We start from the raw sequence: 16,483 nt of genomic DNA, 5'->3' as shown, positions 1-16,483 counted from the left end.
CCAACCTCAAGCCACAAAGATGAAGTTGAATAATCCACGGCTACACCCATTTGAGTGAACAATAACACCTCAAACCTCAACAGAATCCAGGAGAAAGCGGTCCACAATTAGTATCTCTGCTGTTGTAATTAATATCCACCTACTCCATCCGTATTACAAGATATATTGTTTAAGGCTTCTTAATTCTGTCAGCAATACCTCCTACTGCTCGTAATAACATCAGCATCAAACTCACATGAACATGATCACGATCACCACCCCCCATCCCCCATCCCCCCAAAACGTCATACAGCAATATGACTTGGTCATACATCACACTCCTACATTACTTTCAAAGTGTAGTCACAGTTGTACTTCCTTGACTGCAAAGCACCACACTGTATTCATATAGCATTTTAATTTCTGAATTTTCCTGCTCTTGATCGCTGGTCAAAAACCCTGAAATTCAACAACTAACACTAGGAGCAGCACAAGAACCACTGTGGTATTGGAGGCCCAACAATATCTAATTAAAACAACTATAGAGAAGCAATAAATAAATTTTTACTAGTTCAACCATCACCCAAGAATATACTAAATAGAAGTTATTGAATAACTGTGCCAATATCAAGGCTGCTGAATCTTTTGTTTTTTTATAAACTGAAAAGATATCCAGGAACAATTGAAAACTTCAAAAATAGACAACTCTCTCAAAGACTCCATTAATTTTAGTGGTCCCACATACAAACTGTGCTCATACTAAATAGTCACATTTGTTTGGTTGGCAACAGAAACTGCCCAATCAGAGGTGTGCCATTAAAAGCACAATACTGTCTTATGCAGTTGGCTGCCTGGGATTAGACCTCAAAGTGTACGATTCAATTCTGGTGTAAACAGCAAACATGACTCATACTTGCTACCACTGAGACTTTTGATTAGAGACAAAATAAAAATCCCATTTCAGGTGGATTTACTGCTTAGGGAACAAAAACAACGGGCCATTCAGCTCACTATGTCTGTAGCGCCTCTTTGAAAAACCTACCCAATTAGTCCCATTACCTTGCTTTTTCCAATAGATAACTCATTTCTCTTTTGAAAGCTACAATTGAATCTGCTATCTCCATATTTTCAGGCAGTAAATTCCAGATAATAACCTGCTCAATCTTTTGACAAACATCTGTCTCATTACATCTGAGTAGAAACAGCTTTGCCTTTTTATAAAAGCTAACAATACCCTTTAGTTCAGTAATTCTCTACTATACCCTCTCAAGTCTTGGCCTCCTCTCTAGACAATGACAACATTCTTCAGATAACCAGTGATTTAGAATGTTTCAGTTTAATTTTTATTACTTTTGTTCTCAAATTATTCAATTCATAAAATTAGATCTAGCATGGAAACCAAAAGAACTGTGGATGCCATAAATCAAACAAAAAGTTGCTGGAAAAGCTCAGCAGGTCTGGCAGCATCTGTGAAGAGAAATCGGAGTTAACATTTCAGGTCCGGTGACCCTTCCTCAGAACACAGTTCAGACTCAAAGCATTAACTCGGATTTCTCTTCACAGATGCTGCCAGACCTGCTCAGCTTTTACAACAAGTTCTGTTTTAGGTCTAGGTTGGGTTTTTTTTAAAAAAGCATGTCAATTAGCTCTGACAAAGATTTGTACGTGTAAACTCCCTTATCTCTGCTCCTGCAACCCTTCAATACTGCATTTAATTTACATTACCTCTCTTCATTCTTCTTTCCAAATGCATCAACTTACATTTCTCTACACTAAGTAAGCAGACATGTAGTAACTTAAGTTTACTAATCTCCTCACTGTTTTGATTGATGCTATATACTTTGAGATACTGCTTTTCATAGTTAAATCAGACAATTAACATCTATCAAAGAGAGGCATGGTCTGAATAACAAACATTAGGGGGCACCTCTATATTACTTCCCTCTGTATGAAAACTATCCTTTCAACATTACTCTCTGCTTTCTGTCTCTTATCCACTGTTAATCATTTAATCTCAGGGTTTAATGTTTTAAAGATTCACCAAATTGGTAGCAACCCAAATTGACAATTTTACAAGAACAGGATCTTAAAAGATGACCATCATCTAAACTCCAGTTGTTCTGGTTACTCTCCTATTTCCCTTCTTTTCCATGAGATCTCTCTCTCTCTTGCTTCTTTGATTCTTTTCCCAATAAACAGATAACAAACCATTTCCCTCGTCTCCCACGTTAACTGATATTACGAATTGTTCTCTCTTTTGAGGAATAATTCACCCTTTCCTTTAAATTTGCTATCAGTTCCAGCTCCAAAATAAAAAATCCTTGAGCCCTCCTTCAAGCAACCTCCCCATCTACAGAGTCCATCAACATGACATGGCTTCCCAAATCCATGTCCACCTTCCCTCGGATCCCATATTTGATCGTCTTATCAGTTTTATGCCCTAGTCATAATATTTAAATAGCGCTCAAAAGACAAATTACATCACCTGTCTGTGGCAAACTTATCATTCACCATTGTGCGTGATCAGTCTGCAGCCATTGACATAACTGACCAAATAATAGTCTGGCCAGCTAGGTTAGACTACACTCTAATGGTTCCACTTTGATCTAATTGTAGCCTATAAATTGCCTGCAATAACTTCTCTTGTCCATTCTCAAATGTTACCCGCAGTATTGTTCAAGGATCAATCTTTGGAGAAGCACTAAAACATGACTGAAAACAATCTGGAGGTGCCTGAGTTGGACTGGCATGGACAAAGTTAAAAATCACATACGAGGTTATAGTCCAACAGGTTTATTAACGAACCTAAACCACCTTATCCCATTCTAAAAGATGAAAGACTTAATCTAAATTTGTTTAAAGAACTATAACCTGGTATTGAGAGATTTTTAACTGAAGTTGTTTAATACATCATTACAACTCCATGACACTATAACTCTGTTGCTATAAATTCTGTGTCATATGGTCATGTTGCACAACAACCTAATTAAGAGGCAGCACCTCGAAAGCTAGTGTTTCCAAATAAACCTGTTGGACTATAACCTGGTGTTTTAATTTTTAACAATGATTGAAAACATTAAATAGTGGAGACAACTTACTAAATATATAGTTAAGCAATTCAAACAACAGATCAGGTAAAGCTTTGTAGTTCTACAACACCCAATTGTGAAAAATAACAGACAATTACACAACCAACTAGAGGAGGTGGCTCCTACACAGCCTGAATTAGCGTGAAGCCCAGCGCATCTGTAGAAAACAACAAGACTAAAGCATCTGCAACCATTGTCAGCCAAAATGCTGAATGAATGATCCAACGCTGCCTCTTCTCAAGATCCATGGCATCACATGTAACAGTATTCAGTCAGTTCAGTATAATATCTGTAATTTTTTTTTAAAAAGGACTGTGTATTCTGGATACAAAGGCCATGACCTCAATAAACTCAATCATCTGCATTGTCCTCCTAAATTTGCAGCAGGAATTTCTGGACACAGTGGCCTTAACAGTCACAGACACACCCATTAAACTACTACCAATCACTCCAGATGATGTGCATAGTTATGTTCAACTCAAAGGACAAACAACAGTGCTTAAGACTTCAAGTTATCAAAGTACAGTTACAACTGACATCTGCCCTACAATATGAAAAATTGCCCAGCTATATCTTGCCCATACTGGCTATTGCCATCTGATTAGTTTACTCAATATTAAAGTGATAGAAAGGGTAATCAAAAATGCTATCAAATGGCACTTACTCAGCAATAAACTGCTCAGTGATCCTCAGTTTGGTTCTTCCAGAGCCATTTGACATCATACCTCACTACAGCCATAGTCCAAAAGGACTTAATTTCGGAGATGTGGTGAGAGTTCATCCTTACCATTGAGGTATCATTTGATTCAACTTGGCATCAATGAGCTACAGCATAATTAAAGTCAATGGGAATTAGAGGGAAAGTTCTCCACTGGTTGGAACCACACCAAACATAAAGAAAGATGGCTGTGACTATTGTAACCCAAACATCTCTGTACTAAGTCATGCTTGCTGGAGTTTGTCAACACCGATGCTTTCTGATCAACGTGTTCAAATACAAACCATTACACACCTCTGAACTGAAGGGACTTGAACCTGGACTTCTAGGCCCACAGGTAGAGAAACTAGTACCAGAAGGATCCTAAAGAAACCATACTTACTCACATTCCACAGGCAAAGATCAGCAAAAGGAACCCTGGTCTCCCACATGGCAGGCAGGGCTACTAACTGCAACACTAATACGGAGCTTCAATCAACCCATCATTCTCCCACTCTGGATGTTTAGAAAATTCAAACTTCGATCCCCAGGATATTACATGGAACTGTGGATTAATAGTCTGGTAGTTATCCCATCAACCCAGGACAGCGTCCTATGCCCAAACATCTTCAATTGTTTCATCAATTACTTTTCTTTCACCAAAAGTTCAGAAGTGAAGATAACACTGTGCAATCATCATTAGATAAATCATATTCATAACTCCTCAGAAGCAGTCCATCTGCAAGACTTGCTCTGACTAACAAGCAACAAACACATGCAAACCACACAATTGCCAGGCAATGTCCATTTCCAATAAGAGATGCTAACCACCTTTCTTTTGATCTCAAGGGCTTTAGCCTTAAATGAATCTTATCAACATTCTGAAGGCCATCGATGAACAGAAATTTACCTGGTCCAACCATGAAAGAGAAATCCAGGGGAATCAAGGACAAGAGCAAAGGACAGAAAGGAAAATAAGTGAATTGATAGGCAGAGGAATCAAAAGACCAGAATCAAACAAGACCACAAGAAATAGTGGGAAAAGGACAAGGAATGGTAAAAAGAAAATCCAAAATGTTTTATGTCTGAATACACACAGCAATCAAAATAAGGTGGATGAATTAATCGTGCAAACAGATGCAAATGGGTATGATATAGTTAGGATTATGCAGACATAGCTGCAGGATGACCACGGACAGGAACTTAACATCCAGTGGTATTCAGTAATTAGGAAGGACAGACGAAAGGGAAAAAGGTGTGGAGTTGCATGACTGGTTAAAGATGACATCAAACACAATATTGAGGGAAGATATTACTCAGGCAATGTAGAACCTGTGTGGGTAGCATTGAGAAATACCAAGGGACTGAAAATATTAAAGGACTGTGGGGCTACACAAGCCTTCAAACTGTAGTGGCGATGTGGAGATGCATTCGGTAAAGGAACAACTGTGATTTTGGGGACTTTAATCTACATATATAGATGCGGCAAATCAAATTAGTCACAATACTATAGAAGAGGAATTCCTGGAGTACATGCAAGATGGCTTCTGGAGCAGTACATTGAGGAACTAAATACAGAACAGGCCATCTCAGACTGGGCATTATACAACGAGGGGAGAATAATTGGGAATGTAGTTGTGATAGACCCCTTGGGTCTGAGTGACCATAACATGATAGAATTCTTCATAAAGATGGCGAGTAAGGTAGTAGGTTCTAGACTAAAGTCCTCAATCTTAAAATAAGGGAAACTCTGATTGTATGAGGCATGAGTTCACAATGATGGATTGGAAAATGTTACTGAAATAAATGACAGGGATAGGCAATGGCAAATTTTCAAAGAGCAAATGGGTGAATCACAGAAATTGTTTATTCCTATCTGGCACAAGAGTGCAGAAGAGAACAGTGGCCAAACCATGGTTTATGAGGGAAGTGAGAGACAGTATTAGATGCAACAAAAAAAAAGCCAGACAAATTGACAAGAAGAAAAAAAAACCTGAGGATTGGGAACAGTTTAGAAGTCAAAGGAAGACCGAGGGATTGATTAAGAAGAGGAAAATAGAGTAGGAGCATAAGCTTGCGGGGAAACACCAGAACTGATTGTAAACATTTCTATAGGCCTGAAAAGAGAAAAAGATTAGTGAACTAATGTAGGTCCCTTACAGTGAGAAACTACAAAATTTATAGTGGGGAACAAAGAAATGGTTGACAAAATGAATTCATACTTTTCTTCTGTTTTTAGAAAGGAGGACAGAAATAACGTAGCAAACATGATGGGGAACACCACTCGGATTAATGAGAGGGAGGAACTGAAGCAAATCTGTATTAGTAGGGAAATGATGTTGGAGAATTTGATGGAATTGAAGATAGATAAATCCTTAGGGTCTGATAATCTATATTGCACAACACCTAAGGAAGTGGCCTTTGAAGTGATAGATGCATTGGTGGTCACTTTCCAAGATTCTTTAGACATTGGAGTAGATCCACAGATTGCATTAGCTACCATCCAATTTAAAAAAAGGTAGAGAGAGAAAACAGAATTAAGAGCAGTGAGTTTGACATCAGTTAGTGGGCAGGATGCTACAGCCCATTATCAAGAATCTTACAGCAGAGCACTTAGAAAACAATGGTAGAATCAAACACAGTCAGCATGGATTTATAGAAGGGAAATCATGCTTGACAAATCCACTGGAATTCTTCAAGGATTTAGCTAGTAGAGATGATTGGAGAGAGGAGATGTGGTTTATTTGGACTGTCAGAAAGTTTGCGACAAAGTTCCACATAAGAGACTAATGTGCAAAATGAAAGTGCATGAAATGGGGGTACTGTACTGAGATAAATAGGAAATTGGTTATCAAACAGGAAACAGTAGGAGTAAATAGGTCTTTTTCTAAATGATAGGCAGTGACTAGCTTGGTACCACAAGGATTGGTACTATGACCTCAGCTATCCATAATATGAGTTCATGATTTAATGAAAGAACGGAATGGAATCTCTCAAAATTTGCAGATGATACAAAGCTGGTTGGAAGGGTGAGGTTTGAGGAGTATGCAAAGATGTTCCAGTGTGATTTGGCCAGGCGGAGCAGGCAAATGCATGGCAGATGAAGGATAATGTAGGTGAAAGTGAGGTTATCCACATTGGAAGTCAAGCAGGAAGGCAAATTCTTACTTGAATCACAGTAAATTAAGAGGGGCATTTTAAAAACCTGGTTGTCCTTGTGCACCAGTCACTGAAGGTAAGCATGCAGGTGCAGCAGGCAGTAAAGGCAACAAGTAGCATGTTGGCTATCATATTGAGAGGATTGGAGTACAGCAATGAGAATGTCTTGCTACAATTATATAGGCATTGCTGAGGCCATATCTGGAAAACTGCGCGCATTTTTGGTCTCCTTGTCGGAGGAAGGATGTCCTTGCTGGATAGAGCGCAAAGGCTTACTAAATTGATTCCAATGGTGGCAGGACTGACATATGAGGAGCAATTACATTCGTTAGGATTGCATTTACTGCTGTTTAGAAAAGAAGGAGGGATCTCAAAAAAAAAGTAAAATTTTAATAGGACTAGACAGGTCAGATGCAGGAAGAATGCTCCCAACGATGGGGGAATCCAGAACCAGGGGTCGTAGTTTAACAATAAGAAGTAAACCTTTTAGTACTGAGCGGAGAGGAATTTTTTTTCATCCAGACAGTGCTGAGCCTGTGGAATTCACAGGAAGTGGTTGAGGCCACTTTGGGTTCCTTTGACACTACCCTTCTAACTCATGTCCTCTATCACCAAGGAGAATAACAGCAGATGTAAGGGAATACCATAACATTCAAGTAATCCTTTATAAATTGTTGCTCCGCTGCATCATGAAGTCAAAAATCCTGGATTCCTAGTCTTGTAGCTGTATCTGTAGAGGTTCACTGAGGCTGTTCCTCTTTCAGTAAAGTTTTAGAGTGCAGACAGAAAATGGAGTTCAGGCTACAACATCAACCATAATCTCATCTAATGCCAGAGAAGTCTTGAGGGGCCAAATGGTCTACTCCTGCTTTTCTATTTGTTTTTCTTGTACTGAGAGAGAAGGAACTTAAAAAGTGAACTCTGCAGATAACGAAGGTGTGGCAAGGTTTTCAGATTTGACGTGGGAAAGAAGATGATGTATAAACTGCAAATAAGTAGTATTGGTGATAGAATGCTTATGGATTTGAAATACAGGTTGGTGTAGAGCAGCACATTCATCAATGTTAAAAGCTTTTTAAACTTAAGTGGGCTTTCAGGAAGTCGGTAGACCTAAGCCAAGAATATGGAGTCCCTGCCAGAGGGTGATCAGAATAACTTTTGATTTTCTCATTGTTTACTGTAAAGAATACTGGCAGAGTCTCAATTTGAAAGAAAATTCACAGTCACTTTATTCTTAGTATAATTTAAGCAGCTGACAAAACAGAAAACATTCTGCTCATTGACATTTCCTGGTTTCCGTAGATTGAGATTTTTTTAAATGAAAAAAGCTGTTCTGACCTTATTTTAAAAACTGTTTTTGAACATACATTTATGCAGAGCATCTTTAAATGAGTAAAATATCATCAAGCATTTTACCAAAACGTTACCTTTTAAATTTGAGATGCAGCTATACAAGATTAATATTAAACTAGCTCACCAAAAACTTGATCAAAAGAGGCACATTTTAAAGGGTCAACATAAAAAGTGGTAAGAGAAGCAGTGAAATTTTGGGAGGAAATTCTCAAATTTAGGATCTTGACAATAAAATCAAGACTAAATAGTGGAGTGAATAAAACCTGGGACACTTTAAGAGGCCACAATAAGAAACGACATCTTGGAAGGTGTGGACTGAAGGAGCAGCGAAACTTCAGATGAATTTGAAACCACACGAGAATTTTACTGTCTAGTCCTATTAAAATTTTACTGTTTTTACTTGCCACTTGCAAGGCCAAGCCTGGATATTATCCAGATCTTGTTGCATTTGATCACAGACTGCTTCAGTTTCTGAAGAGTTGCAAATAGCACTAAATATTGTTTGTCGATGATTGTACATTCCCATTTCTGATTTCATGATGGAGGGAAGGTCATTGCAACTGAAGATAGTTGGGCCAAGCCCTGAGAAATTCCTACAGAGGTGTCCTGGAGCCAACAAACACAACCTGTTCCTATTGTTATGGAACAAGCCAGACCACTCAAAACATTCTTAAGCAGGCAACTCAGACCATAACTTTGCAATTTGTTTCAGTAAGCATACAAAGAAAATTACCTGGATTAAGTTAGCTAGGTTGACTAATAGATTTTAAAATAGACCAAATTTATTCAGAAAATAACACAATGAAACTCAAAGAACAGAATAAAGAACCCCTACAGAACTCAACCTATCCAACTAGACTTAATTATGCTGTTCTGAATATACACAACAGTCCAAGTAAGCAACTCCTTTTAAAAACCAGTATAAATGGAACACATGCTTACAGGTTGAAGTTGAAAGAGTGAGAGAGCGAGAGAGAGGTGACCACTCCCCTCTCTTTATACAGGTCACTTCTAAAACATGACCACTTTGGCCTGAAATCTCATCTGTTTACATATAAACAAAAGGCCTCTCAAAATCCTTTTCATCTTTGTACCAAACTAGACTGATTGGAGCCCGGCCCGATTTATTACCCCTCTGAAAAAAAAAATCAAAGACAGAGAGTCTCCTTGAGCTAAGGAGCAACTTTTAGAAAAAAAGCTTGTGACACTATGCAGTATGTATGAATCAAACCAGCACAGAGACTCCTTGACAGCACTACTGATGACAACTTCCATCACTTTACTAGGCATTACTTTACTGACGATTGAGAGTAGACCGATGGGGCAGTAATTGGCAGTGTTCGATTTGTCCTGCTTTTTGCATATAGGACATAACCAAGTAATTTTCCACATTCTTGGGTAGATGCTAGTGTTATAACCAAACTGAAAGAGCTTAGCCAGGGAGCAGCAGGTACTGGAACACAAGTCTTCAATGCTATTGCCAGAATGTTGTCAGGGCCCACAGCCTTCACATTATCCAGTACTTCCAACTATTGGCTGAAGACTGGTATCTGTTTTGCTAGGGAACAGAGAGGAGAATGAGATGGATTATGTACTTAGCACTTAGTTGTTTACTTGACCATTCACGACTAGATACAGCAGGTCTGCAGAGCTTAGATCTGATCAGTTTGTTGTGAATCAGTTAGCTGTAATCTTTCACTTGCTGCTTATGCTGTTAGGCATGCAAGTAGCCCTATTTGGTAGCTTCATTAGGTCAACACCTCACCTTTAGGCATGCACGATGCTGCCCCTGTCATGCTTTCCTGCATTTGCCAGTGAGCCAGGGTTGATTCCTTGGCAGTATGCTAATAGTTGAGTTTGGGGTGGGGGGGTGGAGAATATGCCAGGTCATGAGGTTGCAGATTCTACTGCTGGTGATGGCCCACAGCTTCTCATGGGTGCCCAGTCTTCAGTTACTAGATCTGTTTGAAGTCTATTCCATTTAGAACGGTGACAATGCCACGCAAGACAATTGAGGGTATTTTCAATGTGAATGCAGGACTTTGTCTCTGCAAGTACTGTGTAGTGGTCACTCTTACCAATACTGTCATGGACAGATGCATCTGCAGCTGGCAGATTGGGATGGATGAGGTCATGTATGTTTTTCCCCTCTTCTTGGTTCTCTCACTACCTGTCATTTCAGACCTGACTAGTGTGATAATTTGCACCATTAACAGGCATTTGTTTCGTCCAGTTTCTCCTGAAGAGGGATGTTGTAAACCTGGAGGTGTCTGTTCCATGGAAAGGAAAGTAAATAGCTTTAGTTTCTAAATTTGATAACAGAAGCATAAGTGGGTGGAGTCAGCATCACAGACACCCAGGGCTTTAGATTTAGCTTTCAGTTATTGAAGTTGGGGTTTTGGGGTTGAAGGTCACTCTCTGCTGCTAGATTCATTCCTTTCTCCTGAACTGGAGGAGAAAGCAAGTGCTTGAAATTGTTTTGCTGAACTTACCTTTTTCAAGGGTGGGTTTATGAGATGTTGCCATATTGGAACAGTTAAAAAATACATTACCTTGTTAAGAACCCTGAATTTTTTTTTGTTTGTATTTAACTGTGGTATAAAAATAAAATGTGTTTTGCATAAAGCCTACTAGTTTGATCAATCAAATCAGGAAGATAGCACCTTACAGTTGCCTCTAAATGCGATAAAAGTTAGGGTTGAGGCTATCTCCTTGATGTTTGAAGGGGGTTTGGTCTGGTCCATAACACCAGCATGATCAATGGTGCTGCTGCCAGACCACTCTTGACATTAAAATCCCCCACACAGAATACATTAAATGACTTTATGGCCCTCAGTGCTTCTTCCAGACACTATTCAACACGGAGGAGTACTGATTCGTCAGAGAGAGAATGGTACGTGGTGATCAGCAGGTGGTTTCCTTGCCTGTTTAACCTGAAGCCATGAGTCTTCATGGGGTCCAGAGTCAATGTTGAGGACTCCCAGGGCAACTTTCTGCTGAGTGCATACCACTGTGCTGCCATATCTGCTAGGTATATCCTGTCAGTGTGACAGAACATATCCAGAGACGGTGGTGCTAGGGACATAGTCTGTAAGGCATCATTCCATGAGTATGATTGTGTCAGGCTGTGGTTTGACTACTGAGACAGCTCTTCCAAATTTGACATTAGCTCCAAGATATTAGTAAAAAGGACTTTGCAGGGTCGACAGGACTGTTTCTGCTGTGATCTTTTCTGGTGTCTCAGTTAGGTAATGTTAGGTACTGTCCAGTTTCATTTCTTTGTTGAGACTTTGCAGCTATTACACAACAGAGTTACTCACGAGGCCATGTCAGTGGCCAAACCACGTATTCACAGTCAATTGCATTGCTATGGCTCTGGAGTCAAACATAGACCAGACAATGTGAAGATGGCAATTTCCTTCCCTGAAGAACATTAGTGAGTCAGATGCATTTTTCTGACAATATCAGAAACTAAGAATCTATGAACCATGAAAACGTTTTTTCACCCAAATTCAAATTCTATTATTGCTGTGGTGGGATTTGAACACAGGTCGCCGAACATTAGCTGGAGTTTCTGGATTAATAGTTCATCAATAATACCACGAGGTCATCGCCTCCCCATTTCCCAGATTCAATTCCAAAAGAAAAAAAACTTTAGGGCTCTCCTCAAACTTCTTCAATACAACACAAGAAATAGAGCAGGAAGAGACCATTCAACCTCTTGATACTTCTCTGACATTGGATGATTCAATTGTATCCCCAATTCCAATTTCCTGCAAATTCACTGATCCTCAGTTTAAATTAGCTTTGAACATGTTCAAAGGCCCAGCATCACTGTTCAGTAAGAAGGAGAATGCCATCGGGGAGCCAATGGTTTAGTGGTATTATCACTAGACTATTAATTCAGGAGATCCAGTCAATGTTCTTGGGACCCAGGTTTGTAACCCACCAAGGCAGATGGTAAACTTTAAATGCAATTTTTACAAAAAATCTTAAGGGTCTAATGGTAACTGTGAAACCATTGTTTGGAAAAAAAGCTGATTCACTAATGTCCTTTGGTGAAAGAAACTGCCATCCTTATTTGATCTGATCTAAATGTGACTCCAGACCTACAAACAAGGTATTGACTCAACTGCCCTCTGGGAAATTAAGGATGTGCAACCTTGGTCTAGTCAATAACGTCCATATCTCATGAAAGAATTTAAAAAATCCAAAACTATAAAGTGCTCCTTCTGTCTTTAAACCGCTCATTAATAATTACAATAGGATTTCACATTAAGGTTATTATTGTAAAGAATGACTAAAAGCACTATTAACTACCTTCATAGCCAGCATATAGTTTAAACTTTCAAATTAGATATTTTCCTTTTTTGTCAATTGCAAATACCATCAGGTGAAGCGAGCGAGCGAGAGAGAGAGAGAGCGAGAGCGAGCGAGAGCGAGAGAAAGAGAGAAAAAGAGAAAGATAAAATGAGAAAGAGAGAAAAAAAGAGAAAGAGGGAGAGAGAGAGAAAGAAAAAAAGAGAGAGAGAAAGAAAAAGAGAGAGAGAGAGAGAGAGAAACACAATGGGTGTAGCAGCAGCCTTGGCCTCAAACATATCATCCCATCTCAGGAAGGACCCCTTCCCGAGCAGTGCAGCAACAGGATATATTTGTGCAGGACTAGTGCAGTGACTGACTCCACAAACACCACAAGCTTGGATTCACCAGCCCAATCCTCCACCTCTGCTCCAGCCTCAGCAGGCTTCTCACATTAGCATGGTGACATCAAACATGGAAACATGAGCACAAAAACATCTCCTGCAACCTGTGTGGCGAGCTGATGTCACAGGCTGTGTCTGAGCATGCACAGAAGCCATTCTGGTGATATACATACTTACTTCAATTTTAAATATATGCACAGTAGGGAAAGAGAGAGTTCTAGGTGTGGAAAAAGAGTTATGATTAGTGCAAAAGAATTTAGAAGTATGTTTGTGAAATTTCTCCAAGGGCATCCCCAAATTCAAATTCAAATTCAAATGCATCCATAACCCATTATTTCTGTTACATATCCCACACCAGCATATAGTTTAATTTTATCAATGGTGATTAAGCCTTCAGCAATCTTACTTCTACAGTTTGGAACTTGCCTTATCCTACCAACAACACTTTTTGCCATCTGCTCTAACACTCATGCTTTTTAAAAAATTAATTCACAGATGACGTCAGCATTTATTACTCATCCCTAATTGCCCAGAGGACAGTTCAGAATCAACCATATGGCTGCGGATCTGGAGTTATGTGTAGGCCAGATCAGGTAAGGAAGGCCGTTTCCTTCCATAAAAGGACGTTAGTGAACCAGGTAGTATTTCCTTGACAATCGACAATAGTTTCTTGGTCATCTTTAGACTCTTTATTCCAGATTTTATTGGATTCAAATCCCACCATCCATCGTGGCAGGATTCGAACCCAGGTCCCCAGAACATTAGCTGGGTCTCTAGATAAACAGTCCAGTGAAAATATCACTAGGCCATCACTTCCCTAAATTGCTTTAAATTCTTTGCTTTTTGAAAAGGTAATATAACTGACAGTTGTTTTTGCTGAATAAAATTAGTAAACCTTTATTAAGTTTCCTAATATATATTTGTCAATTAAAATAAAACTACAAAACACTGGAAATACTGAGCAGATCTGACATAATATGCGGAGAAGGAAAGAGTTAACTTTTCAGGTTAAGGTCTTCAGGTGTCCAGCAACCACAATATTTTGTTTTTGCCTCATTGTTTAACTCACTGCTGCTTCATTTCCAGGAATGTTGACCTTGAAGTAGTACAGATCTTCTCTTTGATGGGATTTCAGTTTGTTTCTTAGCTTGTTCCCCTTCATGGCTTTCCATTTCCCTTCTTAGGTTTGATAAAGTCCCTTAATTTGAAGTATTAATTCAGTTTCCCTCTTCCCATATGCTATCAGATATAGCATTTTCTGGTTTGATTTCACATTTTCATTATCTACAGTATTTTACTTTAATGGGTCACCTGACCAAGAGAAAAGATTCACAAGGATGTTGCCATGATTGAAGGGTTTGAATTATAGGGAGAGGCAGAATAGGCTGGAACTTTTTCCCCCCTACAGCATCGGGTGATGAGGAGTGACATTATAGAAGTTTATAAAATCATGAGGGGCATGGATAGGGTGAATAACTAAAGTCTTTTTCCTAGAGTGAGCAAATCCAAAAGGACATGAGGGGTAACTTTTTCAAACAGAGGGTGGTGACTATATGGAACAAACTACCAGAGATGGTGGTGGAGGCTGGTACAATTACAACACTTAAAAGCCATCTGGATATGTATGTGAATAGGAAGGTTTACAGGGATATGGGTTAAATGCTGGCAAATGGGACTAGGTTAGATTAGGACGTCTAGTCAGCACAGACAAGTTGGACTGAAAGGTCTGTTTCTGTGCTGTTTAACTCTATGACATTGTTTTAATCAAACCTACACAATTGTACAAGTTTTTAAAAAGATGACAGACATAAAATAACTGTCAAAAACATGTTGACTAACCTGCGATGGTGCAGCACTATTAACATCTTTTTGGTTAGAATGATCCTGAAGGTTAGTATATAATCTTTTCTTCTTAGGGCTTGAAAGAGGTGATTCTGTTGATGTGCCTTTATTTATTTTATTCTGTTCACACAACTGGCCTCTTTTTTCTGTTTGTTCTATTGCATAAATACCTGAAAACAAAAATCAATACTTCAGTTTTCTACCTGTAGCATTTCTACTTAACTTAAAAAAAACAGAATTCAGTCATGCTTTTCAAATATTTATATAAATCAATTGCATCCATTCCACAGACATACTAGACATTATGAGTTCAAAAGCTTCCAGAACTAACAAGATGTCATCAAAGATAGCTGATCAAAACCAGTTACTTGCTAGATTTTTGTTGAAAAATGAAATATAAAATCTATAAAGTATAGGTCAAAGCGTTTGAAAGATTGCAAAACTGCTTTCCATGAGCAGAACAGCTTGTTAGATGGTAGGCATGGTTCCATTTTGAGATGGCAGAGGTCATAGCACAGAAATTCAGATTACCCTCGGTCCTCTTTAGATTTACCTTCTTACCAGTCAACAATTTTTCTTGTCAGACATCAGAGTCTGGACTGCACCAAATGCATTAGAGGAAATCAGGGAAAAATTCCATTCAGCATGGCAGTAATGATGTAGGCCAAGACGTAACCTTTTTATAATACACCATTTACAGCCTACGTCAGCAGTTTCAATAATTCAAAAGGCCCCAAAGTCATGCTGACAGACCGAAGAAATTTAGGTAGATAGGGCTGCCTAGATGCCTGGGTGAGAATGGTTTTCAATTTCCCAGCAATTCCCTTGAAGGAAGCTGCATTGAGATGCAACATTCAACTTCAGTCTACATTGCAGAAATGACTATCTAGCTATTGGAATATCTTCACAGAAGGCATGCAGACAGGCATGGTTACAACAGGACCAGGCTCTAAGGCATGGCCTGAACAGGCAGGTCACTTCTGTTGTTAACCTGATACCTCTCAATGAGCTGATTAGATTAGATTACTTACAGTGTGGAAAAAGGCCCTTCGGCCCAACAAGTCCACACCACCCCACCCATACATCTACCCCTTACGGGCAATTTAGCATTGCCAATTCACCTGACCTGCACATCTTTGGACTGTGGGAGGAAACCCACGCAGACACGTGGAGAATGTGCAATCTCCACACAGTCTTGAACCAGGTCTCTGGCGCTGTGAGGCAGCAGTGCTAACCACTGTGCCACCGTGCCGCCCGTGCTGATGAGGAGCTAGGCACCCCTCTACTTGAATAGTAACCAGAAATTGAACTTCCTTTCCACTGTGGGCACTTCAATGAACTTCAACTGAAATTAGCAGAAACTATCTTACTGTAAATTAAGTGGCACAATATAAAAGACTTTTGAATGGCACCATGAATTTATAAACTATTCATTCATCACTGGGTCAAGGTTTGAATTTTAATTTTTTGGAAATAATACACACATCCTTCTCCCTGATGATTGCAAACACCTAGCTATAAAACAAATGTGATGGAGAAACTCAGCAGGTCTGGCAGTTACTGTTTCGGAATTGAAAGGGACTGGAAAATGGTGGCTTTTCTGTTGTTGACAAAGGAGGAGATGATGTGGATGAACAGATGGTGACAATACCCAGTGCAAA

The 16,483-nt window shown here is 39.3% G+C and overlaps 1 protein-coding gene across 3 annotated transcripts in view; it reads right to left on the bottom strand.

Moving 5' to 3' along the window:
* The window catches only part of LOC140486371 (sentrin-specific protease 7), a 119,705-nt gene that overhangs the window by 60,905 nt on the left and 42,317 nt on the right, over nucleotides 1–16,483 (bottom strand). For all 3 annotated transcript variants that reach the window (XM_072585412.1, XM_072585411.1, XM_072585413.1), the window contains one exon: nucleotides 14,820–14,992. In XM_072585412.1, the coding sequence (XP_072441513.1) occupies nucleotides 14,820–14,992 (173 nt within the window). The remainder of the gene's footprint in view (nucleotides 1–14,819; nucleotides 14,993–16,483) is intronic.

The sequence above is a fragment of the Chiloscyllium punctatum genome, chromosome 15 (genome assembly GCF_047496795.1).
Source record: "Chiloscyllium punctatum isolate Juve2018m chromosome 15, sChiPun1.3, whole genome shotgun sequence".
NCBI lineage: Eukaryota > Metazoa > Chordata > Chondrichthyes > Orectolobiformes > Hemiscylliidae > Chiloscyllium > Chiloscyllium punctatum.
Note: the sequence above shows the minus strand (reverse complement) of the source record. Positions and strands in the feature narration are given on the sequence as shown.